At 41.3% G+C, this 26,453-nt stretch overlaps 1 protein-coding gene across 1 annotated transcript in view; it reads right to left on the reverse strand.

Moving 5' to 3' along the window:
* The window catches only part of ARMC2 (armadillo repeat containing 2), a 125,353-nt gene that overhangs the window by 71,484 nt on the left and 27,416 nt on the right, over positions 1 to 26,453 (reverse strand). The window contains exons 6-10 of the mRNA XM_068985408.1: positions 16,724 to 16,800; positions 12,968 to 13,066; positions 7,070 to 7,245; positions 2,376 to 2,478; positions 892 to 1,115 (exon numbers count right to left, since the gene is read on the reverse strand). Coding sequence (XP_068841509.1) covers positions 892 to 1,115; positions 2,376 to 2,478; positions 7,070 to 7,245; positions 12,968 to 13,066; positions 16,724 to 16,800 — 679 coding nt within the window. The remainder of the gene's footprint in view (positions 1 to 891; positions 1,116 to 2,375; positions 2,479 to 7,069; positions 7,246 to 12,967; positions 13,067 to 16,723; positions 16,801 to 26,453) is intronic.

Here is a 26,453-nt window from a genome sequence, read left to right on the forward strand (position 1 = left end):
TAAAACTGTAACACATACACATTTTTTTCTTCCTGCCCTGGTCATTCTAAATGGATCTTGCTTTGCTACCATCATTCCTGTAGTCTCTGGCCTATGTTTCATCTATGTATCCCCTCAACAGCTGTCCACTCAGTGTCATTAACTTCTGATCTTTATTGCAGATAAAAGATGCATGACAGGAGCTACCAGTGAGCAATCTCCAGCCTAGACCTGGCTTCAAAACTCTCAAGAGTTAGGGGCTCCCCTGGTGGCTCAGCGGTAAAGAATCCACCCGCTAATGTAGGAGACATTGGTTCAATTCCTGATTCGGGAGGATCCCACACGCCACAGAGCAACTAGGCCCGTGTGTGCGCTGCAACTACAGAGCCTGTGCTCTAGAGCCCTGGAACCACAACTATTGAGCCCTCCTGCCCTAGAGCTCATGTTCTGCAACATGAGAGACCTCTGCAATGAAGAGTAGCCCCCACACGCCACAACGAGAGAAAAGCCCGTGCAGCAACCAAGACCGAGCAGTCAAAAATAACAACAAATAAAATTATAAAAAAGAAACTCTAAAAGTTCAAACTCTGTGAAAGTTCTGATTATAACATGCAATTGAAGAGGTGCTAAGTATTCATCCTTCAGGCCTGCTCTCTCTGCAGGGTAGCAGCAATAGTTGTGCACATGCTGGAGACAACTGCATGTAAAAAGCCACAGAATAGCCTTTCCAGAGGAAACAGGCACATACAGGGCAGAGGTGGGGCTGGGACTGCCGCCCTGATCCCCGAGGCCAAGCACTCCCACCTGGCTGTGGATAACAGGCCACCTGTTACACCCACCTGGCACGTAAGTGATATTAGATAACATGAAAACTAATTTTACAAGTCTAAACCTTTCAAATAAAATACTTACTTGGACTAACAAGTGGCCTGAATTAGGCAAACATGTCCCAGATTTCTTGGTGTTCTCGTTTACTTGCTTTATCAGATTCATCAATATCTCAACAGCACCTTTGCCGATCATTTCATGAAGAAATTCTGGATTTCCAGAAATGAATTTGATGGTCCCCATGCAGTACAGGAAAGCTTCGGTGTTAGCTTGCAGGTCTTCACTTCTCAGGACCTCCAATAATGATGCTGTCAAAAAGATGAATTATTACAAATGTATGAGTAGAACCGCTGGAAAGAGAGATTAAAGCACTTGTATGTGAACATCAAATACGATTTGTAAAATGTTAGCCAGGATCCACGTTCAAATGTTTGTTAAGAGTTACTCATAAGGCATAAAGAGGGAAGCTTATGAGACATATCTCTGTAGTATTAATGACAGCAAAAGATGGGATTATTAATACATAAATAAGAAAGTGTTCTTTTAACTGAATGCCATTTCTAGCCTCTTATTAATATTGGCTAACCTTTATTTTTGGTTACAGTTTATTACAGAATAACTAATAATTAAAGTAATCTAAGAGTTAAATTTCAACAAACCTTTAAGAATATACTGGCTGCTGTATGAATAGGAAGTTAATCAAGATAGGAACTTTAAAAAATATCTCAACCATAGAAAAGGATGCTTCAAATAAAACATCCACCCTTCCCTAAGACAACTTAAGAACATCCATCCAAATAACATACAAGTAGTAGCTTTTAGGATAATCCAGGCAGCTCTGATAAGGTTAATTATGCCTATCTCACATTAATTTTTCTTAATCAGTGTGATTATCTGTCAGAATCTTTAAACTATTATTCTCAACAAGCTGATTCAGCATTATACATTTCTTTTCAGTACTGGCTTTGTTCCTATCTGCTGGGATTTTAAAAAAAGATCATTTATCCTTAACAAAGGACTTAGAGTATTTTCCATGTTGTTGCCTTAGATCAACAGTACTAATTCATAAATGATTTCTGTTTAGGTAACTATTTAAGCATCTTAATTATTTAAGGATATATAAAGAGTTATATATTGTTAGCTAGGTAGTTAGGATGTATTACAATACCTACCCACACATTTGAAACATTTGACACACTTTGATGTCAATTTTCTACAACAGTTATATATGTCTTCCAAGTTAATTATCCCTACCATATCAAAACATTTTTTAGTAGATCCAAGACCAGGAAATAAATTTTTAAATAGGAAACACTTTGTAAAGTTACATATTGTTACTACAGGCATTTAAAAAAATAGCAGGGTATCCTCCTAGGCTCCAAAGGATATATTAAGTGAAACATGGAAAACACAGAGAAGGACAGAGAAAAAACAGGCATTACCTAACTTCTGCATATGATAAGAATGTAAAATATTCCAGCTACCATTAATTATAACTTTGCTCTCCAAACTTTTCATTTATATTCAAGTGTAACATTTGCTCAATGGTAGTACTGAATAATACTCACCCAGAATGCTGTCATTTCGAATCAGAGAATCATTCTTCTCACTTCTGCTAATTTTAAATATAAGTTTGCAAACATTAAGAAGATTCTTTCCACTCACTTTAAGCTGTAGAGAAAGAAGTCACATTACCATTGCAGAAGGAGATAAAGACACGCTGTAGTTTTTCAACACGAACATCTAATTTCGAAAGTGCAGCAAGAGTGTGTCTAAAACATAAAAAGGTCTAAAGAAATCAACTTTCAAAAGTTTTGGCCACATATTTGCCAACTATGGTATCTAATTAACTCACTTACAGTAAATACAATATAAATGATATTTAGAGTAAGCACATTTTAATGATAAGCATTTATTTCTTATTTCATAAAGCCTTGTGCTTATATGTGAAATTATTACTTTTTAAAGAATATTTGAGGAAAAAGAAAGGGCTGATGTTGATAAATTTAATTAAATGGAGTAACTACTTTTCAAAATAAAGGAAGATGAATACTAAAATTTCAGATTAAACTAACCTAGAAAAGAACACATCGTGGAGGTGAAGGAGAGAAAAGAAAGCGGGAAAGTAAAATTCTATTTATCATTTGTATAAAATAAAATGGAAAAGTAATACTTTTGATTAGATAATACATATGTATTTATTATTTAAGCCTATTGCTGAAATGCTTTGAGATAATCACAAGTAACATTCAAAGGTTAAAATTACCTTCTAAATCACAGAAAAATATTCAAGTAAATTAAGCAATAAGGAAGTACACTCTTAAAAAAATAGTCTAGGAGGACTGAGTCAAATGGTCAAAATGAGCTGCATACTTACGTAAAGTAGTAAAAATTAAAATTAAAAATCCTAAATGTCCACTATTTGGGAACAGTTTAATAAACTGGAACATCAATACAATTCCTGTTAAACAGTCACAAAAGTATAATTGAACACTATGCATAAAAAGACATCTATAATCTACTGTAAGATGGAAATACTGTGCGCCTTCGTTGCAAGAATGTAAAATATGTTTGTAGGAATGAGGTCATCCAAACAAACATATCTGTATGAAAAAGATGACATGTGGTTCATTATTTTATCATTAAAAAGTATCCTTAAAATTATCTTCAACATTGTTTACTAATGAGTCTTCACTTAGTTAAAAAGACAAAGCTAATGGAATTTGTAATTCCGAGTTGGATTCACAAATATTAATGAGCTCTCGTTGTCTGCCAGGCACTGTGGTGTTCCCTGCTGTTCAGTCACTAAGTCGTGTCCGACTCTTTGCGACCCCATGGACTGTAGCCCACCAGGCTCCTCTTTCATGGGATTCTCCAGGCAACAATACTGGAGTGGGGTGCCATTTCCTTCTCCAGCTGTTCCCTGCAGGAAATACCATGGTAAGTGTGGTTGGCCCTGAGCTGGAGAGGAAGGGAGAGGCAGGTACTGTCCATGAAGGATTATCCACTATCTGCCTGCCCCCCTGCTCTGGCCCTTTTCATGACATCTCATAGCTAACCCTGCAGATTAGGTTTACTGGTTTCATTTTACAACCACAGAGTCTGCTCCTCAGACAGGTCATGTCATCTCATCTCAGTATCAGCTGAGTATGTATTAGAAATGCATGATCTCAGGTCCCAGAAGCCCTACTGAACCAGAATGTGCCTTTTACACCTTTGCCAGGGGATTGAGTGCACGTTCAAGTCTGAGAAGCTCTGTTGTGGAAGCCTCAGTAACTGTCACACGGGCAGAATGGAAATTTCCTCTGTTCGCAGGATGAAAAGAGGAAATGGAAACTTTAAAAAAACATTTTTTTTTAATGATTAGTATTTTTAAATTGTTTAAAAACCCAGGAAAAAAAAGTGACTAGAGAGAAAAAAAATCTGTATCAAGGGAAATATATTGCCCTTTATATCTGGAAATATACTTTAATCTGCTGGCAATCTTCCACTACCTTATGAGCCTTTGAGGTCAAAACCATGGTTTATTACTGTGTGTGTGGAAGGTACCCTGTGCTATGTATTCAATCAAATTTGTTGAATAAATGAATGAATACAACTAACCTCACTCCCAAGTCTTACATTTTTAGTAAAAAGTGGCAGAGGACAAATAAACAAAAACACCTAGTATCAGAGTTTTCATTAAAAAAAAAAAAATCCCAACAAACCAACATTTCCAGGCCTGCTGTAAGGTTGCTGCTGCTGCAAGGTTAGTTTACATTCAAAGCATTTCACCATACCTTCTCTTCTGGTAACTGTAAAATTATGACTTTGAGACACAAAACGACAGTAAAACATTGTATGTGAGGAATGTAGACTACTCTGTGTAAAACAGCACTTCCTCCCAAAGCGGGCCATTCCCTTTACTCTGCTTTATTTTCTTCTCACAGTGCCCATCAGCCCTGTTGGCACTTCAAGTGTTTACTCTCTGTCTCTGCTGCCACATGGTCGGCCTGGAGGGCAGGGGTTATTTTATTCATCTTATTCCCAGTGTCAAGAATCCCTGGTGCCAAGTGGGTTTCTGCAGTGGGGCAGTTTACTTTTATGTTAAACATAGTAGTTTACTTGATTTAAAGCAAATTTGGAAAATTAAAGGGAAGTTTAAAAATCACTCATAACACTGCCACTATATATAATCCCTGCTGACTTTTCTGTTTTCCCCCTTGTATAGGGCACTAGATTATCTTCCTTTTCTGAATATAGTTGCATTCACACATTGCATGTATGTCTGTACTCTTTAAAAAAAAAAGTCATAAAATAGACAGATACATTTTTGTAAGCTTTTCTGATACAAAAGTTAAAATGAAAGTGGCTGTCTGGCTGGCTGACTGTCTGTCCCAAAAATGCAAGAAACCTGAACTAACAGTATACTCATTGGATTTTTTAAAACTACAAATAACTTTAAATGTTTGAATTATAATAGTCAACTGGTAGATAAAGTCAATATTAGCAGAAAGAAGAGGCTATTACAAAATTTTAGTACTATTTATCTTCAGCTTTTTTGTCAATTTTTTTCTTTCAACAGCTTTTTCTGTCTTTTAATTTACATAGAACCCCATCACCAAGGTCTAAGGGAAGCAATGCCTTGCCCGCAGTATTATAGAAGACTCTGGTGGCAGATGGGAAGTTGGACTTGTTGGCCTTGAAGGTTGTTCCTGACCTTGAGTTTCCACAGTCAAGCAGAAGGGACAGCCTACCCACCTCTGCACTCTGGACCGGAGCCTGCAGGAGTCTTGCCCCTAATTCAGCAAGGCAGTCAGTGTCACAGAGAGGGCTTTATCTAAACATGTTTCATTCAGAATCTGTTCACTGCCTGGCAGATCACTTATCCTTTTGCCCTAAAGTAGTTAAATTGTGCCATGTATATAATTAATTTGAATGGCACCTTTAATAACCAAGATGATATTTTCTCTGCAGAGTATTAACAAATTCATGGCATTTTCCTTTCTCTATTTATTTTTGGCTTGCTACAGAGCACAATGTCTCAGATCCTTATGAGACCAAGGCAGTCCCTGGGCAGCTGGTTGCTTGGGTCCTGCCCAGGTCAGCTATACCAAGAGAGCCTTCCAGTCTCACACTGGGGCTCTCCCGGGCCAGGAGGGGCCCCAAATCAAGGGCCAGAGAAGAAACTGGGCAGGCATGCAGTCACCTTTTCATCTCTACTTATTACTTCTGACTGTACATCCTCCCTGTGCCTTTTCTTTCTCACTAAAGCTGACTGATCAATTATCACCAATGAGAGGGGATTAACCTACTACTAAAATCACTATTTCAAAGAAATGTTGCTTTCTGCATCACATATAATATCACTGTTTTTACAAAGATGGTGAACAGTTTAGGGTGGCAGCTAAATAAGAATGCACCCCCTCCAAAACTGCAGAGAATATGTAAGGACTTTATGAAAGACTTTGAAATAAGGAACAGTGGGCACCCTCACTAAGCCATCACTAGGTACCAATGCTCACCTTCACTGTGTACTCTAAGATTTTAAATTATATGAATTATGGGTTTTAACATAATAGCTTTTATTTTTCTGAAACCAGGTAAATAAAGCTTCATTCATTTGTTTTAGCGGCTCTCTTAGAACATTCTATAATAATTGTGTCTTATCTTTTGGTTCCAACTGTTTATGGCTGTGACCACAAAGGGCTGCACTCAAACAATGATATCATTTTGCTTGAGACAGTTTTATTTGGTGTCTGGCCTTTTCTCTAACACCTCACAGAAGCTTTCTATGACCACCTTTCCGTGACCACAGAGCAGCTGGTTCTCTGTTTCATGCGGCCTCATAAAGCACCTGGCCACTATGTCCACAGCCCAAGTTATCTGAAGTTATTTATTAAACCATGTGACAGAAGCACCAAGCACCCAACAGAAACCATAGGGCAGAAACCACAGTCTGCACTCCCTGATACTGATCTTCAGTCAAGTTACTTGAGTTTCTGTTTTGAATGTGTTTGCCTATTTTTAAGAGAAAAAAAAAAATTGCCACAATCCACATGTGAGCATTTATTTGTTTGAACATTTTCTCTGTATTCAGCCTTATTTCCTTGGTACTTTCTGATCAGATTCTGGGATGTTAGTTCACCACCTCAATTCTGTTTTCAAGATTCTAAATGAACACATTGCATTTCTAATCTTCTTTGTAATGTTTTACAAACAAAGCATTTAACAGAACTTGTACATGCTACAGTCTACGAGACCAGAGAAAAGAAAAACTTACTGCTAGAATAATTTTTGCAAGTTTAAGGCTCAGCAAGTCGGAGCCAACATCAACTAGTTTATATAGGGTCTTCAGGAGAACACTTCTTCTCTTAAATTTATTTCCAAGCATGTTTCCTTCCTCTAAAGCATGATGAAGTTGTGTGCAAGCAGCACAGACCATTTCAATGTTTTCTTCTGTTGGGGCAAAGAGAGTAAAGCAGAACTTACTCACTGAGGTCAAGTTTTCGAGTATGTCAAACACAGACAGGGTATGCAAAAACCCATAATTACCTCCCTGAACATCTTCCAATTCCTGAACTATGTTGTTTGCTTCCTCTTTTCATTTCCATCTATCTGATTTTTTTTTCTATTTTGTTGCTCCATTTCCTACCATGTTGACTTCTTTACTAATCAGTTAGCTTATCTAGAACACACAGTCTTTCGGGGAGTGTACTGAGGAGGGGAACTCCCGATTTCACTGGCTCTCCTTTATTCCTGCTGCCCGCTACCCACCAGGGCTCTGCTCAGGGCCCTGGAAGCTTCTGCTTTGCATCTCCACCTTCACCCCTCTGTCACACAGTTCCAAGGGCCCAGAATGTTTTCCTTACCTTCATCCCTACTGATTTTGGTCCTTCAAGGCCCTGTTTATGTTCTGGCTCCTCCAGAAAAGGTATACAATGCCACATTCAACAAATACTATTTTTCACACATATATGTATGCTGTTCATTTTGCATGCTAGTAAGGTTATGCTCAAAATCCTTCAAGCTAGGCTTCAGCAGTATGTGAACCGAGAACTTCCAGATGTACAAGATGGGTTTAGAAAAGACAGAAGAACCAGAGATCAAATTGCCAACATTTGTTGGATCACAGAGAAAGCAAGGGAATTCTACTTCTGCTTCATTGACTACACTAAAGCCTTTGACTGCGTGGAAAATTATTAAAGAGATGGGAATATCAGACCACCTTACCTGTCTCCTGAGAAACCTGTAGGTGGGTCAAGAAGCAACAGTTAGAACTGGACATGGAAAAACTGACAGGTTCAAAATTGGGAAAGGAGTACATCAAGGCTGTATTTATCACCCTGCTTATTTAACTTACATGCAGAGTAATCATGTGAAATGCCAGACTGGATGAATCACAAGCTGGAATCAAGATTGCTGGGAGAAATATCAACCTCAGATATGCAAATGATACCATTCTAATGGCAGAAAGTGAAGAGGACCTAAAGACCATCTTGGTGAAGGTGAAACAGGAGAGTGAAAAAGCTGGCTGAAAACTCAACATTCAAAAAATTAAGATCATGGCACCTGGTCCCATCACTTCATGTAAAATAGATGGGGGAAAAGTGGAAACAGTGACAAATTTTATTTTCTTGGGCTCCCAAATCACTGCAGATGGTGATCATAGCCATGAAGTTAAAAGATGCTTGCTCCTTGGAAGAAAAGCTATGACAAACTTAGACAGCATATTAAAAAGCAGAGATATCATTTTGTTGACAAAGGTCCATACAGTCAAAGTTTGGTTTTTCCAGTAGTCATGTATGGATGTGAGAGTTGGACCCTAAAGAAGGCTGAACACCAAAGAATTGATGCTTTTGAATTGTGGTACTGGAGAAGACTCTTGAGAGTCCCTTAGACTACAAGATCACATCAGTCAATCCTAAAGGAAATCAACCCTGGATATTCATTGGAAGGACTGATGCTGAAGCTGAAATTCCAATACTTTGGCCACCTGATTCAAAGAGCTGACTCACTGGAAAAGATCCTGATGCTGGGAAAGATTGAAGGCAAAAGGATAAGAGGGCAGCAGAGGATGAGATGGTTAGATAGAATCACCAATTCAATGGATATGAATCTGAGCAAACTCTGGGAGATAGTGAAGGATAGGGAAGCCTGATGTGCTATATCGTTCATGGGGTCACAAAGAGTCAGATATGACTTAGCAACTGAACAACAACAACAAACGTATGCTGTGTTACATGCCCAGTGCCCAGAGATACGCTGAGTAGGAACCGTGCCTTAGGCATCTCTGCACCGACGGTGCACAGTACAGGGAGAATACTGTATTGACAGCCTGTAACACAGTTTAATGCAGATTCACTTTCTATTAATAATATGCCTATTGATGTAAACAATGATCAATATCATCCTACGAGAATAACACTCATTATCTGAGAAAAGAAGGCGCAAGTGGAACAAAATTTCAAAATGTCACCATGTCCACCATTATTTGGAGGTGAGTATTAGCAACTTTAGTTAAATGAAAGTTGCTCGGTCATGCCCAACTCTTTGTGACCCCATGGACTATACAGTAAGGCCATGGAATTTTCCAGGCCAGAGTACTGGAGTGGGTAGTCTTTCTCTTCTGCAGGGGATCTTCCCAACCCAGGAATCCAACCCAGGTCTCCCACATTGCAGGCAGATTCTTTATGAGCTGAACCACAAGGGAAGCCCAAGAATACTGGAGTGGATAGCCTATCCCTTCTCCAGGGGATCTTCCCGACCCAGGAATCGTACCAGGGTCCCCGGGATTGCAGGTGGATTCTTTACCAACGGAGCTATCAGGGAAGTCCCAAGTATTAGCAAAGAAGGTAATATATAAAAAAGCAGACTTTAGTTAGGAAGCAGGGAAGCGCTTCATTTTATAATTAGAATTCTGAGGAAAACAATTTTTGAAAGTAGTAGCCATACCAAAAGTCATACATGGAAGAAAAGCAGCACACACATGAGGGGAAATGCAAGGATCCAAGATATAAGACGTCCAGCTGCAAAATATTATCTCTGATAGATTTCGTCACAAAATTTAAAAGTAGGAAACCAATCTTAAATAAATACCATAATGTGCTCTTGAAAGCCCGCATAGAGGAAGTGTGCGCCTGCAGAAGGAAATGACTCAGGCCATTTTTAGCTCTTTTCAACAATAACATCTAAGAAAAAATTTTAAACCTCAATAGCTAAGTAACCTTCCATGCCTTTCAGTTAAGCACTTAAATAAAATGAATTGATGGGAAATGACTGAGACTAACCTTAAATAAAAGGAAAAAAACTGAGTTCTATTGTAAGAAAAATACTTTTGTGTTGTTGTTTCATTCTTCTGTTACTGGCAGTTTCTTCACAAACCCCAATTCCAGGCTGCAGGCTACTCTGTGGCAGTGGGTAGACGTCAAGGTATTTTTCTAATACTTCCCTCCACACACTCTTCAGCCTGCTGGGTTCTACTCAGGAGTAGCTGTTTCAGCTTAAAAGAAATTAAAAAGGAAGGCACTAGGGTCAAATTCTAAACTACTAATCAAAATACCTCTTTCTACTGGTTGGTTTATTATATCTGCCAAGTAGGCTCAAAAAGACAGCTTGAACCTAAAAGCAATCAAGATCCTCAAGGGACTAAAGCTAGTGGGTGAAAGTTTGATGAGTAATAGAAAGCAAGGTAGACTCTGCAGTAACTTTTCCCCATAAGAGAACTATTAATCACAAAGGGAAAAATAGTAACTTTACACTGAAAAATCATGCAGACACCACCTTCCCCAAGTGATCAAAGTCCACATCACCAGTAATGGACCAACTCAGCATCCCGTGCCTCCTGATAATGATATACCCAGGAAGGACACAGCACCACTCAGGCTACACGCCTGCCCAAGTGCCTAACCGCCATCAAATGGTGAGAGAGTACCAGACAAACTCAGTGTGTGGAGGCGGTCTATGCAGTAACTGGCCTGTGCCCAAGTGCATCAAGATCATGAAAGGGACGTGACAAGTGACTGTACTCAGGATTTTCCTTTCCTATGAACAAAATTACTAGGATAGCTGGCAAAATCTAAATTGAGTTTGCATAGTGTTGTATGGTGATTTCCAGATATGTAACAGAATGCTCTTACTTCTAAAACTACTTGCCAGGGTACTTAGGAATACGGGGTGTCATAATGGCAACTTGTTCTCAAATGGTTCGAAAAATGAGAAAAATGTGTGTGTGTTGAGTAGGGGGTGTATAGAGAAAAAGAGAGCAAGAGGGAGAGAGGGAGGAAGGGGGAGAAAGAATTATAAGGCAAATATGGTAAAATGTTAGTATTTTTGGAATCTGGGGGAAGAGTATACAGGATTTCTTTGCACTATTCTTGCAACTTTTCTGTAAGTCTGAAATGTCACCAAAAAAAGGAAAAAAAGGAGAGAGAAACAAAAAGGAATCTCAAAGGGTCAAGTAATCTGTGTTGGTTTGAATTCGCAGATGTAGAACCTGTGGAGGGCCGGCTGCTGCTGCTAAATCGTTTCAGTCGTGTCCAACTCTGTGCGACCCCATAGACGGCCTCCTACCAGGCTCCTCTGTCCCTGGGATTCTCCAGGCAAGAACACTGGAGTGGGTTGCCATTTCCTTCTCCAGTGCATGAAAGTGAAAAGTGAAAGTGAAGTCACTCAGTCATGTCCAACTCTTAGTGACCTCATGGACTGCAGCCTACCAGGCTCCTCTGTCCATGGGATTTTCCAGGCAAGAGTACTGGAGTGGGGTACTGGAGTGGCACACAGTGAAGTGCCATTGCCTTCTCTGACAATACCATTTTATACACAGGACTTGAGTATCCATGAATTTTGGTGTTCTCAGGGGTCCTAGAACCAATACCCTGTGGCAAAACTGCCACCGTTTGCTGTTTTTCAATTTGTCTGTGGAAGAGATACCATTCTTCAGGGTTTAATCATCCCCTGAGAAGGGAGATTCATCTACATTTCGAATGCCAAACTCCTCAATTTTCTTTGTGGTGACAGAGCCCTCTTAAAATCCTTCCAGCTGAAGACTTTCTCCAAGACAGGCCTCTGTGCTGCTCATCACCTGCCCTGCTGTGCTTTCTTCTTTACCACCAAGCACCCCCAGAGAGCCGAGGATGGGTGAGGCCATTCGAACCTTCAAGGAGGTAGGTCTTTTGCACAGCTTTCCTGGTGGGCTGGTGGCCAGGACTCATTTACCCTGCTTCTCCTAGGGTTTTTTCCTGTGGCTACCATGCTGGTTTGCTCATCCAAGGGACACTGGTTCCACAGTTGCTAGTGAGGGCCTCATGCGTGCTGTGGGCCAGGACTGCAGCTCCAGAGGAGCCCGTTTCAACTTCAGAAGTGGAATCCCTGAAGAGCGGCAAAGGGGTAGAAAGCAGGAGCAGGGGCGTTTCCCTGCCAAGCTTTCCACAGGTCACCTTGGCAGAGGCCCATGGGTTGCAGGCCTTCACTGCTGGGGCGTTCCAGAGTTCAAGGGCAGGGCACATCCAAGCCCACTTCTCTCTCTGAGTGGGATCCCCAACAACCATGTTCAACCTTTGGAAAACTGGATATACAGCTTTCCCTCAGGAGCCACAGGGTATTGGTTCTAGGACCCCCGAGTATACCAAAATCCACGGATGCACAAGCCCTGTGTATAAAATGGTACTGTATAGTTGGCCGTCCACATCCGCAGGTTCTACATCTGCGAATTCAAACCAACACAGAATAAAATTCCATTTACGGCTGGCTGAATCCGTGGATGTGCAGCCTGAAGCTACGGAGGGCCAACTGTATACACTTGGATCTAGAAGACCATGGGCATACCTGCCAAGGATGTCGATCTGTGAGACTTGGCCAACGTTTCAGAGGACTGAAATTTATTTTAATTTTGCACTGTCCAGAGAGTTCAAACTGGCATTTCCTTGGGCAGAAGTAGTGGTAATTTATATTCTAAAGGGACTTTTAGAAGTAGGTTCTCTTTTGCGGTATTTAAAGTATAATTTTAAAATTAGGTTTACATGTAATATTGAATACATACATTACTGGGTAAATAGATGATTTCACTTGTTTCTGAACAAGTTCACAGAAATGACAAAGTATACTGAAAATATCAGGGCAATGGGGAACATATAAATAACTGGAGATATTTTCGATCTAAAGCAACTTTTTTTTTTTTTACCTTTTTCTAAGTCATGCAAAATGGGTACAATCCTTGTGTTCCAAAATACTTCATCTACTTCTATTTCTGTATTCTTTTCTTGCAAGTCAGCTTTTGAGCCTGCAACAGAAAAACAGAACAAGAGAAAGAGCCGTGAAAAAGGGGTTACAACTAGAACACTGCCGATGAGAGTTCATTACCCGTCCCTAAAATTAATGAACTCTGGAATTACATTACACTTTGCCCCCCCAACCCAACTAATTCTAATGAGAATTACACGTCTTCTAATCAAATCAAATTAAACTCAGTAAAGACCATGTAAAGAAATCATAACTTTAAACTCTGAGGCACTCTGGAGTTCTGGCTTGTTTCTGCTTGTTTGTTTTTTCTTTTTAAACATCCCTCTATAACATAAAATAAATAGAAAACTATAGATATGTAAAGAACAAGGATTTTGAAAATGTTTTAATGGAAAATTTTCTGAGAGGGAGGCCTGCAGGGACTTTCTCTCCTACAGAAAATAGAATGTTCACAGTATTGTGGGGCCAGGGCTTCTCACACCAGTGGTTTTGTGTGGGGCAACAGGAAGCCTGAGCTCTGGGTGCTGACAGACCTCAGTTCAAATCCCAGCTCCGTTACTGACGCACTGGGTGATGGGGGTCTGGTTTCTTATCCTTTCTGGGCCTCATCAGCAAAACAGAGATTAAAATATTTGCCTTCAGGGTTATGAGAATTCAAAGACACGATGTAAGCAAAGCTCTGAGCCCAGTGCCTAGCATCTAGAAGCACTCAGTCAGCATGGTTTCACTTCCCTGGTTAAAAAAAACCAATAAAGAGGTCATCCCTGTCTGAAGTGTATCAGGCTGTGTGTTATCACCAGATCACTGAGAGAGAGGCAGCCTGAGGAGGCAGCTGGGGACGAATTAGAACTCCCACAGATGGTGTACTTTAGATCCAACAGGTCTGCATTTTTGTCACAACACTCTCAGGAGGTCCCCACATTGTCACTATTTTCCAGATGAAGAGAGAGGGGCTCAGGGTTATTAAGTAACCTGGCCAAGGTCACAGAGCTCCACTACATTGCACTTGACCTCTTTGGGGGCTATTCTGCCCTGAAGCAAACTGGCAAACTAAAAGATAACTTCAGGGAGAAATGTAAATCGTATTAGAAACTGCAAATCATGATTACATTTCACACAGGCAAGATCTCAAGGTCTAAAACAAAGACTGTCTAGCCGGGGGTGGGGGGTGGGGGCTGCCGGGCCAGACACTCAGAAACAGAGCTAGAGACAAAATCCACAGCCTTCCTCCTCTGACGGCCTCGCCCTGAGGCCCTCAGGCTTTCCAGGTGGCTCTAGTGGTGAAGAACCTGTCTGCCAATGTAGGAGACATGAGAGATGCGGGTTCGATCCCTGGGTTGGGAAGATCCCTTGGAGAAGGGCATGGCCGCCCACTCCAGTATTCTTGCCTGGAGAATCCCATGGACAGAGGAGCCTGGAGGGCTGTAGCCCATGGACCTCAAAGAGCCAGACATGACTGAAGCGACTCAGCACAGGCACCCATGGTGCTCACACTGCTTCACACATCACTGCCAGCACGGTCTTCTGAGGCAGCACCCTGCAGCAAACCATGTGACTATAACACACTAAAGAAACAAAAACGAGAACTGGACTCCCACCAGCGCAGGTCAGGCACTGTCACTAAATGAGTTTGTACAGTCTCTCAGCTCTCAGAGGCTCCCGAGGTTTAGGAACTGCAGGCAAGGGACTGCAGACCACCACCTCCATCTTCTGGCTCATTACTCTTACAAATCTTCCCTGACACTGATAAATCACGGATATGGATCCTAAAAGTAAACACGACATTCAAGCTGTATAAACAACATAGTTGCTCATATTCCCAGGTGTCGGACACACTCAAAGTCCAAAGTATGAGAAATAAAATCAACATACATCAAGGCAAGGGGAAAGCCCAGAGATAAGAAGCCAGACAAATAATATAATAGACAATCATCCATGACAAACTTAAACTTATTAGAAATACAGACTTCAATGAGTCCAAATTTCACTGATTTCAGTTGAAATCAGTTTTTGGTTTTTTTTTTAACCTTCTATGCGGTATGCTCTCTTAAGCAGAACTACTCTGTGAGAAACCACAATTATCAAATCGTTTGTCAGGACAAACAAAATTGATAACATGTTCACCCCAGGAAGAGCCGAATTACAGGGGTGAGCCAGAAATCACAGAGCAGTTTGTTTAACCTTTGGAAAGGAAAGGCCCTCACAGGCCCTTCCGAGTGCTTCTGAGACTTGTTTCTTCTCAGAACAGAAGTTAGCCAGACACTGTGGCGTAAGAGTTTGCTTTCAACCCTCTCCCAGGAACCCCCGTGTGAGCTGGGGTGTCCAGCCATGGCCTTTCCCCTCACGCACCTCCTCCAACTCTGCTCTCCAAAGAAATCTCATTTTATACGCTAACCCAGCTCCTACCCTAGAAACGGAAGCCTGGAGTCATGTGATCACTTTTTAAGATCGCCAGATGATAAATAAATAGAGTTTGTCTCCGTCTTGGGCAACAACCTAACATTCTAGAGAGCACTTTCATCTAGGTTCACACTTTGCTAAATATAAAAATTGTGATTCAACAGGAAATTGGGTAAGTCAAGCAGAAATTTCAGCATGTTTTTTTGAAGATTTTGCTGTCTCAGTGGTTACAGTTCTTCACCACAGCTTTTGAGTTCAGGACACAAAAACTTGACACAATGTTTATTGGCTGCTGTTTTTAGCGTGCACATGTAAGATGCTTAGCAACAATGCTGACCGGGAAATCAGTCTAAGATTTTCCTGACTACTACAGAAATTCCTGCTGGTCACAAAAGTCATTTTATTGATAAGAAATTTGTTTGGAAGATAAGAAAATATTTTTTGAATTATTAGCTTGGTTTCATAAAAGTTCATGTGCACCAAGATATTATACGAAGAAGGTAATGAACACCTGTGTGTCCACAAATAGTCTGGTCAAATATTAACTGTGTTTTCATTTTCTTCATTTCAAAGAAATAAACATTATAGATATTGTTAATGCCCTCTGTGTGCCTCCCCCAACCATCCCCCTCCCCAAGGGTTACCACCACGCTAAACTGAATGGTTATTTTGATCACATTTACCACATAGATCTGTATCCATAACAACATATGCCTTTGTTTTCGCAGCTTAATTTTTTCATGTGATGTTATGTTTATATTCATTTCATTCAATATTATAAATGTACTCCAGTTCATTTTTCTAACTGCTATATCCCATTGCACGAATATATTCTGTAGCATTTCTAGCCTGTGATTTACATTGTTACATATTTTCTCAGTTTTAAAGCCTCAAAGGGCTGGTTTGATGCAGCTAATATAGTGTTATTTAAGTAAGCCATGATTTTGACTCCTTTTCAATCAACTTAAGAACTGTGTGGTCACGTTTTGCAACCTTCCAAATGTTTCTACAAAATAATATCTGTGCAGTCATCAGTGCAGAATTATAAAATCATTTGTGTAGACTATAACCTGTAGATGCTTGAGGCGCTAGAGTCGAGTAAGGGTAAAGTGCTAAGACTGTTGTGAAAATAATAAAAATTTATAAAAATAAATGCTGATGTGTGACCAAGCTGGCTAAAGTTCCTGGAAATTTCGGGGTGAGGCAACATCAGACATCTTTAAAGCAAAAGATTATCCTACAGATGGAGATGCTGAGGACAAGATGCTGGGGACCTCTAAGAACACAGGAGCCTCACCTGCTCTGATGTCCAGCCTGCTCTGGTCTGGGCTGCGGGAGCTTGAGGAGGCCCTTGGACGCCTCTTCCCCTGGTCTCTGTGAGGAAGATGAATACACACAGCACTCAGCACAAAAGCCAAAGCAGTTCTTTCTGTGTTAAGAGTAGGCTAAATACGATTTCTGAAGAAACCACAGAGAATTGCTTATGAAATGGAGTTTGGTGCTCTTACTACCTCATTTTAATCAACCTCTGATTTCCAGCTGAGACTTACCTTTTAAAGACAAGTCAGATTTGCCTTACAATACGAAATACAGTTACTAGAAACAACAACAAAATAAATCCAAAGTTTGCTTTGCAAACCAAAAAAAACTGATGAAGGATCTATACCACAAGAGGTCACTGTTACAATAAGAAAGAACTCTGCTGTGCTTGAGTCAAAAAAGCCTAGTATTCAGGAGACCTTTCTCACACTCTGGTGCACTCGTGCTGCTGGCAAGAAAACTGTTCCCAGTTAGATCAGATGTGCCCAGGAATCACACAGGGGCGTCAGATCTGGAACCCAGGTTTCATAATGTCCAATTCACTGCTCTTTCCACCAAATTGCTATGTCTCCAATCTCTATTTGAAAATTAATTAATAGTCCATGAAAAAAATTTTAAAGAAATATTTGAAATGTTAAAAAATAGAAAATAAATGCAGGCAGTCCCCAGATAACAAGTATTTTGCGCTTCAGATGAAAATTTGGTGGCTGGCCAACAGCAGAATTTTATACTTAGGTTTTGTTTGGAAGGTTATATATAATGTAGAAATGGTCTATGAAGGACATAACTTCTCTTTAGCTAGAGCTGATGCTGAAAGTACTTACTTTTAAATATCTGTGCAAAATTCCAAGGTAAAAAAACACAAAACACTGAGAGATTAATAGTGCAAGTTTTACGACAAAATTTCATTTTTATCATCAGATATAATATTTGCCACAAAAATCATAAATGCACACACATGTGGCCATGGTCAGCCATAAGCATCCGTATGTCTGTCTGTCCACTGCTCCTGCTGCTGCTGGGGTAAGATTCCCAGTGAATGTTCAGTGCTGTGTCTTGGCCCCTGGCCTTGACTGCTGCCCAAGGATTAGTTTCTCCAAATATCATTTTTTCCGTAAACATTTCCTTTTTTAAAAAACACTGGATTTAACATTTCCTCTTATCGTGCAATAGAGAAAAGATCAAGTTACTCTTCCCAGAGTCTGATTATTTAATACTCCAAAACAATTGCTTTATGTTTATACATAGCAACAAAACAACAGATCTGGTAGCAAGAAGTCCTGGTCAGTCAAAGAAAGAAATGGGGATGGAATCCTTTTCGTCAGCACTCAAGAGTAGAGATCCAAATGGAGATCTCAATGAAGACAGAAATAAAGGAAATCAATCCTATGAAAAGGCAAAATACCAAAACTTTGGCAGGGTGTAAGGCCAAATACGTTCCCAGACTCAGCACTCCTAGAAATAATAAGAAAATCTGAGGACCATAGAGGCAAGCCTTTCTTTTCATCATTGTCCTAACAGCTGCTGAAGTCAAGCAGGATAGTTTGCACCTAACGGCCTCCCAAGTCCCTGATCCCTCCTCCCTGAGGACATGGCCATGGCAAGGCTGCCCCCCTAATTACCACATTTGTGTGTCCCCACTTGGGGGGATGCTTAAGAAGGGTCTTGCTTATCAACCATCAAACCTTGACAGTGTTGGATCCTACTGGTTCTCAAGAAGAGCTCAGGGTTGAAAGTGAAATTGTTGGTCACTCCATCCTGTCCGACTCTTTGCAACCCTATGGACTGTAGCCCACCAGGCTCCTCTATCCATGGAATTCTCCAGCCAAGAATATTGGCATGAGTAGCCATTCCCTCCTCCAGGAGATCTTCCCAACCCAGGGATCGAACCTGGGTCTCCTGCACGGCAGGTAGAGCACAGGGTTGGCCTTGGCATCCATTAATCTTCTGTGTGATCTTCACGGTGCAGTGCTTGAGGGGGTGCAGGCTCTGGATCCAAAGTGTGTGGGATCAAAGGGGTCCAAACCTTGTCTGCCACGTGGCCTGTGCAAGTCACTGAACCTCTTGGCCTTGGTTTCCTTTTCTTAAAATGAGGGCTATGTTTCTACTTAGCACACTGACTGCTGTGTTTGAAGAACTTAATAAATCATCAGTATTCTTTTGCTCTTTTGTTCTGAGTCAACAAACACTTGTCTGAGCAATCCAGTGGTGGGTGTTACTGTGATAAACAACATGTAAGGTGTTGCCCAGAAGATGTTCAAAACCTGCTTCAAGGAACCAAAGAAGCTTTTATTTAAATGGAAAACTCTAATGGAGTCTCTAATCAAATACTAGAATGAGAAATTCAGCAGGTTATAAGGACAAGAAAAGTGCTGAGGATGGAGTGATTACTGAGAGGGAGAAGTGGACCACAGGGTGGGACTTAAAGGAACAAAAGTCAAACCAACACATGACCACACTGCTCTCAGGAGGGGAACAGCATGAGCGAAGGTGAGGAGGAGTGGGAGAAGCCTGGTGGGTAGGGCGTGTGTGGGGAGTGACTGCACAGGGCCAGTAATTTAGGAATAAGTTTCTGCTGGGAGGTATTGGGGACAGCCACTTGAAACTTTGGGTTGAATACACAGACCCAATTTGATGGTCAGTAAGGATCTGCCCAGAGAAGGCAGTGGCACCCCACTCCAGCACTCTTGCCTGGAAAATCCCATGGACGGAGGAGCCTGGTAGGCTGAAGTCCATGGGGTCGCTAAGAGTAGGGCACGACTGAGTGACTTCACTTTCGCTTTTCATTTTCATGCATTGGAGAAGGAAATGGCAACCCACTCCAGTATTCTTGCCTGGAGAATCCCAGGGACAGAGGAGCCTAGTAGGCTGCCGTCTATAGGGTCACACAGAGTTGGACACGGCTGAAGTGACTTAGCAGCAGCAGCAGCAAGGATCTGCCCTAGGTTCTTAAACAAGGAAATGATGAGATCTGAAGTTATGTGATGACAGTGGTATTTAGGAGACTTGGAGGGAGGTAACAAGGACTAATTCTTTGAGGGTGACGGTGGGACTGGAGAAGAAGGAACAAATTCAAGAGACTCTAAGTGAAAAGTCAGTAGGATTTGGTGGTTGATTCCAGGCTGGAGAAAGACAAGAAGGCAGATGCGGAGCAACAAGGACAGCAGGGCCACTATAACAGAAATGGGGAGGTCAAAGAGCAGCACAGTTTGAGGAGTAAAGCAAGTTTGTGTTTTGCCAGGTTGAGTTTCTGATGATAAATGGATCACTGGCAAAGGAGATGTGAAAATCAGGAAAGGAGCTCTGTTAAAGGTCAAAGCAATACACCAGGATGAGAAGCATCAGAACAGTGGCTCCAAGACCAGAATCTCAGGACATGGCCTTGTCTCAGACAGTCAGGGGTAAAGAACAGAAAGGGGAGAAGGAGTCCAAAGGAGAGAGATAACATATGCTCTCATGCGGTCCAGCATGTTGACAAAGTGAGCATGATTAACAAGTCCAAGAAGATGAGGCTGGAGGAAGGACTTTCCAGTCTGGTGAGGGTGAATCTAACAGGGTTTCTGGGGCACAGTACAGCGTGTCTCTCACAGGGCGCATGAAGCAGGGACGGAGGCATCCAGAAAAGAAAATTCCCTCTCTGCTAAAGAAGAGAAGACTAGATGGCCTTGTACTCAAAGGAGAACCGTCTCGCTGTAACTTCTACCCACTGGTCCTGGTTCTTCTAATGAAACAAATCTTCATCCTTCTTCCTCTCGACAAGCCTTCAGATATTCAGAAAATGTCATGATCAGCACTTCAGTTCATCTCCTATGGCTTAAATCCTATGGTGCTGCGACTTCTCTGGGTAAGTTTTTAACCGAAGCTTTGGCTTCCCTATCTGATATATGTGAAAGTGAAAAGTCTAAGCATTATTCTCTCAGTCATGTCCAACTCTTTGTGACCCTGTGGACTGTAGACCACCAGGATCCTCTGTCCATGGAATTCTCCAGGCAAGAGTACTGGAGTGGGTTGTCATTTCCTTCCCCAGGGGGCGTCTTCCTGACTCAGGGATTGAACCCAGGTCTCCTGCATTGCAGGCAGATTCTTTACCGTCTGAGCCACCAGGCAATATACGAGGGGGTGGTAAATGATAGTGCCCCTCAAAGTAAGATCGTTGTAAGGAATAAATGATGTGATGTGGAATCACTTAGCCCAGCTCTGGCACACAACAAGTACTCAGTTTTTTACTGTTATCATGGCTGTATCAGTGATGCCATTAACAGACTCCAGTCCTTTCATCTGCTCCTCATATGATACGGTTTCAAATCACTTTACCAGCCTGTTCAGTTACTCCAAGAGTCAGTTTGTCTGGATTCCTTTCAAAGTCTGCAACCCAGTGTTGAGCTAAAGGCATGGCCTGAGGAGCAGAGAAGAGGTTCTAACTGATGCAGCCTAAAATTGCATGAACAGTTCTGGTGGTGACATCACGTCTTGTCTCGTCTTCCATATGCAGCTAAAGGCAGACTCCCCCATCTACACTGGACTCCTTCTCATTAAATTTCACAGTTATACTTGGCAAAGAGTTCCTGCCTATTAGATGTTTCTAGATCTTGATTCAGTCATCCAGTATAATTGTTCTGCTTCTCAGCTTTCTGTTTCATGCTGTTAAAGACCATAATTAGATTTTTTTGGAATATCTTCTGATGTACCAAGAATAAAACAATTCTGGAGAATATTCCTTAAAGCTCTTTTGTGAAATCCTTCTTAAAGCCAGAATAAGGCCATTTCAGTGGGATATCTTCATCTACAAATAACAGAAACCTATTTCTGACTTAAACGGTACATGGAATTAATTGGCTTGTGCGAGTGCCAGGGGGAGGTTTCAGGTTTCAGGTGTGGTGTGATCGGGGCTTCGGCTCTTCCTGCAGTTCTCCCAGCTCTGCCCTTCCTCTGCTTTCACCTGTAATCAGGTTGCAGTCCTGAGGAAAGCAGAGTGGGAAAGGCATTCCCAGGACCCTCCTCTGCAGCCCACGTTTGAGAGCAAAAACAAGGGTCTCTCTTCCCAGTCATTAACAAGTCCCAGCTTTCATGCTGAACCGCCAGAACCAAGCTCTGTAGACAAGCTAATGCCGCATCCTGCCTGGGTTACGACTGCCCATCCACACATCAGTCATGCTGGCAACATCTACTTCTGGACCATTTATATTCCAAAGAAAGAAAAGTATATTTCTTTAAAGGTCTTCTAAAATTCACATTTTGCTATAATTCAGACAATTCTTCCCATTACTATGACTAAGGGTCTTTAGGCAAGGGTCAACAAACTTTTTCTTAAAGAGCCAGACAGTATGTATTTTATAATTTGTGGGTCAGGTGGCAAAAGAGAGACTATTATATAGATACTCCTGTGACCATTTAAAATGTAATGATTTTTGAATGTAGGGAAAAATTTTTCCCGCTCAAGGGCTGTAAAAAATATAAACAAAATAGGTGGTTGGCCAGATCTGGCTCTAGGGCTATAGCTTGTTGACTCCTTCTTTGGAGTAATAACTAAAAAAGATATTAAGAAGTAGATAAGTGGGAGGATTTGGAATTAGGGGGGAAATAAGCTTTTTCCATTTGGGAAATAATTACATGTGAAAATGGAGAAGAAAATTTTAACAGATACACATGATAAAAAGAAAATTTAGCAAATTTTGAGCTAACATTTTCCTGGCCCCAAGAAGACGATTTTCATTTTTAGAACTAGACTCAAGCTGTATAGATTCAAGTCAGGCAGTAAACATCTTAGGCTCCGCAGTCATGGAGTCTCTGTCACAACTACTCAGTTCTGGGGCTGTAGTGTGAAAGCTGCCAGAGACAGCAGATAAATGAATGGGCATGGCTGTGTTCCAATAAAACTTTATTGACAAAAACAAGTAGGCTGGATTTGGCCCATGGGCCTTAGTTTGCTAGCCCCTGCTCTGCAGTCTCTTCGATTTTTTGACTGCAGTTCAAGAATGCCACCACCAAAAGGTGTTGGTCCCTGTATCATGTCTTCATAGCCTGAAACCCCAGACACATAGTTCCCAGACACTAGCACTCTATCTTAATAACTAACACTAAAATTGAATTCTACATAAATGGTTATACAGAAACAGTGAAATTAAAGAATATGATTTTAGAGGAAAGGTCATAAGATCAAAATTTTGAGAAAATCCTCCAAGGTTACCATAGCTTTGAGTTGGTGGTCCAAGATTTAAAATATACATTTTCAGAGACTATGCATATAGATACTCTTGCACCTTTTTCAGTAATCACTAACTGGTTATGATTGTCCAGTTGCTCAGATGCTTCCAACTCTTTGTGACCCCATGGACTATATACAGCCTGCCAGGCTCCTCTGTCCATGGGATTCTCCAGGCAAGAATACTGGAGTGGGTTGTCATCTCCTTCTCCAGGGGATCTTCCCAACCCAGAGGCAAGCCTGCGTCTTCTGCATTGCAGGTGGATTCTTTACCAGAGCCTTCAGGGAAACCCAAGTGGTTATTACTCAAGTCCTGTATGTAGAAAGTTGATTAGACACTGCTTTGTAACTAATCACAGTAGCTTAACTTAGGCTTAAATTCCCTTACTTAAAAGTCCACAGTTCCATGCTCCCATCACCTTTTATAGCTCCAGTTTCAAGGGGTCTCACATGAAGAGCCCTGTAGCTTCTCCCTATGGCAGCAACGAGTACACCAGCACAGTGGAGAGTTGCTGGCATTTACCCTGTTCCACAGTGTTTCTGAGGAAATGATTCCACGTGGTTTTGACGATCTGCTCTCCATTTCCATGTCCCAGTGGGCGGCTCCAGCTCACACATTATCATCTTCCCAGTGGAACGGCTACAACTGCTCTTCCCTCTCCAATTGCCCTTCATGCAGCTGCCAGCATCACTCCCCTGGAAACTTCTCAGCGCTCCATGTACTAGTCTGCAGCATCAGGACCCATGTGTCCACTACAACAGGCCATCTGCCTTTCTCTGAACTCACCACCAAGTCAAATCCCCCCGTGGCTTATGCTGCTCCTGTAGCAAAGAACACAGAGACTTCCCACCCCTCTTTTGAAAATCATCCTCAAGGGGCATCCCAAACCCCACAGACGCCAGGAGACCTTCCCTGATCTCCAAGTCAGAGATAGGTTCTCGCACCTCTAAACTCCCAAGGCACTTTTTTTTTTTTCCAGTTCTTTCATTCCTCTAGCATTAATCATTGAACAGTGCTTCTGAAACTTTCGTGTGTATTAGAATCACTTGAATACCTTATAAAATGCAGATTCTAATTCAGCAGGTCTGAGATCCTGCACTTCTAACAAGCTCCCAGGTGATGCAGATGCTGCCAGTCCAAGAACTGCACTTGAGCATCAGAGCCTGACATTACAGATAGGTCCTCATGGATGGGGATTATTTGTGTATCTCCCAACCCCACTAGTCCAGGGCTTTGCTTATCATGAAATCCTTGTCAAATAGATGCTGTCAAAGAAGGTGGGATTCCACAAAATCATTCTGATCACGTCTGTCTTTTCCAAAGGAAACCGTTTCTCAGTCACATTTACTTAATTTCTTAAAAGAATAATGACTTCATTATGTTTGGAAAAAATGATATATTTATTATTTTTAAGGCTGGGCAATATAAGAAGTACAAAGATTTGGAAAATCATCTAGGACTCCACCACCCAGAAATAAATAGTTAATACGTGGCAAACATCATTCCAGACATATTTTGCATATATTCAGATGAAAAGACAAAAGAATGAAAGAACAGAAGGGTGACTTGGGAGAAAGGGCAGGTAAAAGATACACATAAATGGGATTTGACACACAAATGGTATCTGTCAATGTAATTAAAAGTAGAAAGCATGGATTTCACTTCAATATGACAGAGAAACAGAAACTGAGGTGAAACTGAAGGAACTGTAGAGCTTCAGATGAATGGGTCTTCACAAGAGATATTAGTTTCTAAAAGGTCTCTCTAAAGTTAAGAAAAGAAAGAATAAAAAGCATTAGGATGCTGAAATCACTCCTTTAACTACATATTTCAATTTCAGACTGCAGCTACTGACACAGCTATTCACTCACACTTTCTCTCAGGTACCAGTTTTGGTTATTTATGCTAATATTACAATTGTCAAGGTTTCTGTTCCGTACCATCACTTTCAGAGTTGTTTAGTTTTAATTCAATATGAAAACAAAGTCAATACTCACCATGGATAATTTTATGATAGCTTCCTCGTTTCTCAGTTCTGAATTTTGACTCATCATTTTGTTGTCAAAGAGTTCTCAAGAGAGTGCATGACTACTCTAGTCCCCTAATCCATTCACAATGAAAATGTCTCTCTGTTGCCTTTTAACTGAAGGACAACGTGGCTGGAACTCAGGACTCCATAGGCCTTACTCCACTGTCTTCCAGCACTGAGAGAAACTCTAATAAAGCCAGAGGCAGCCAGCCTTTTTCTCCTTCTACGGGACTTTCATGTTCAGCCTGATCGCCATAGGCCGCCTTCTTGCATTTACCCACTCAATCAGCAATTACTAATGGAGTATGTACTACGTACTGGGCACTGTACTAGTGCTGAACACTGTTAGAAATGTCTTAGTGTGGATTATTCCATGTCAAATTTTGTTGGGACATGACGCGTCCTTTTGAGCTTCGGATTTGAATCTCTATTTCAGAATGTCATCTTCTATTATGTCAATATTTTTCTTGTTCCCATCTCTTCCATTCTCAGTGGGTTGTTGTGAATATCAAATGAGTTAATATATGTAAATCACTTGGAAGAGTGCCTGGCACTTAGTCAAAGTAAGGTGGGGGAAGGGAAGAGAACTCTCCCCTTCAGGAATACAAGTGCCATGCCTCTCATTTCTATCTCAGTCTCTCTAATCATTTTCCTATTTTCTCATTCACTCCTCTATGTTTGATTTCCTCTAGCTTAACCACCATATCTGACTGCATTTTCAGCTGTTTTTACTTCTGATGTGGCTTTTCTCTCCATGTTTATACATTTTTGTTTCATTTCTTTTTTAAGAACTGTAAGTGTACTCTCTCTCTCTTCACGAGATCAAGGACTTAAAATCTCTAATTTGCATTCTTACAAGCCAACGGAGAGCTCTTTTCCCTTTTGTAAAACTCTGCTTATTCTTGGAGGGCAGTTCCTTTTGCGATCCATTTCCTTCATCTGTCTTTTGTTATGTTCATTACAAAGTTATGCTTGGGTTCCATGTTCACTTTTGTCCTAGCGTTATTTATCTTGAAACAGAGCCATGAATTTGTTGAAGAATGAAAACAGTCCATGCAGGGTGAGAACTGGGGTGCTCTGTAGCTTCAACTTTCCCCTGAATGTCTATCTGAAAAGTCTGTCCTTTTTCTCAACCTGCAGCGTGTGTTCCCTTAGCTTGTACAGAATGTAGCAGGTTTCATGACTCACAGAAAAGCCCCTTTACCGGCTGGGTTCCTTAGGTTCTAATCTATCAAACTCCCTCCCACATAAACACACACACACACAACTGGCTGGATCACAGGAAATGAGGAGAGCGTGTCACTCTCAGCTCCATTTCCCCTGTGCTGCTTCACACTGCAGCTCTCTGCACTTTGGCCACGCCACACGGCTTGTGGGATCCTAGCTCTCTGACCAGGGACTGAAGCAGGACTCTGAGCAGTGAAAGCATGCAGCCCTAACCACTGGACCACCGGGGGGCTCCCCACACTCTGGCT

This window comes from Capricornis sumatraensis, chromosome 13, assembly GCF_032405125.1.
Source record: "Capricornis sumatraensis isolate serow.1 chromosome 13, serow.2, whole genome shotgun sequence".
Taxonomy (NCBI): domain Eukaryota; kingdom Metazoa; phylum Chordata; class Mammalia; order Artiodactyla; family Bovidae; genus Capricornis; species Capricornis sumatraensis.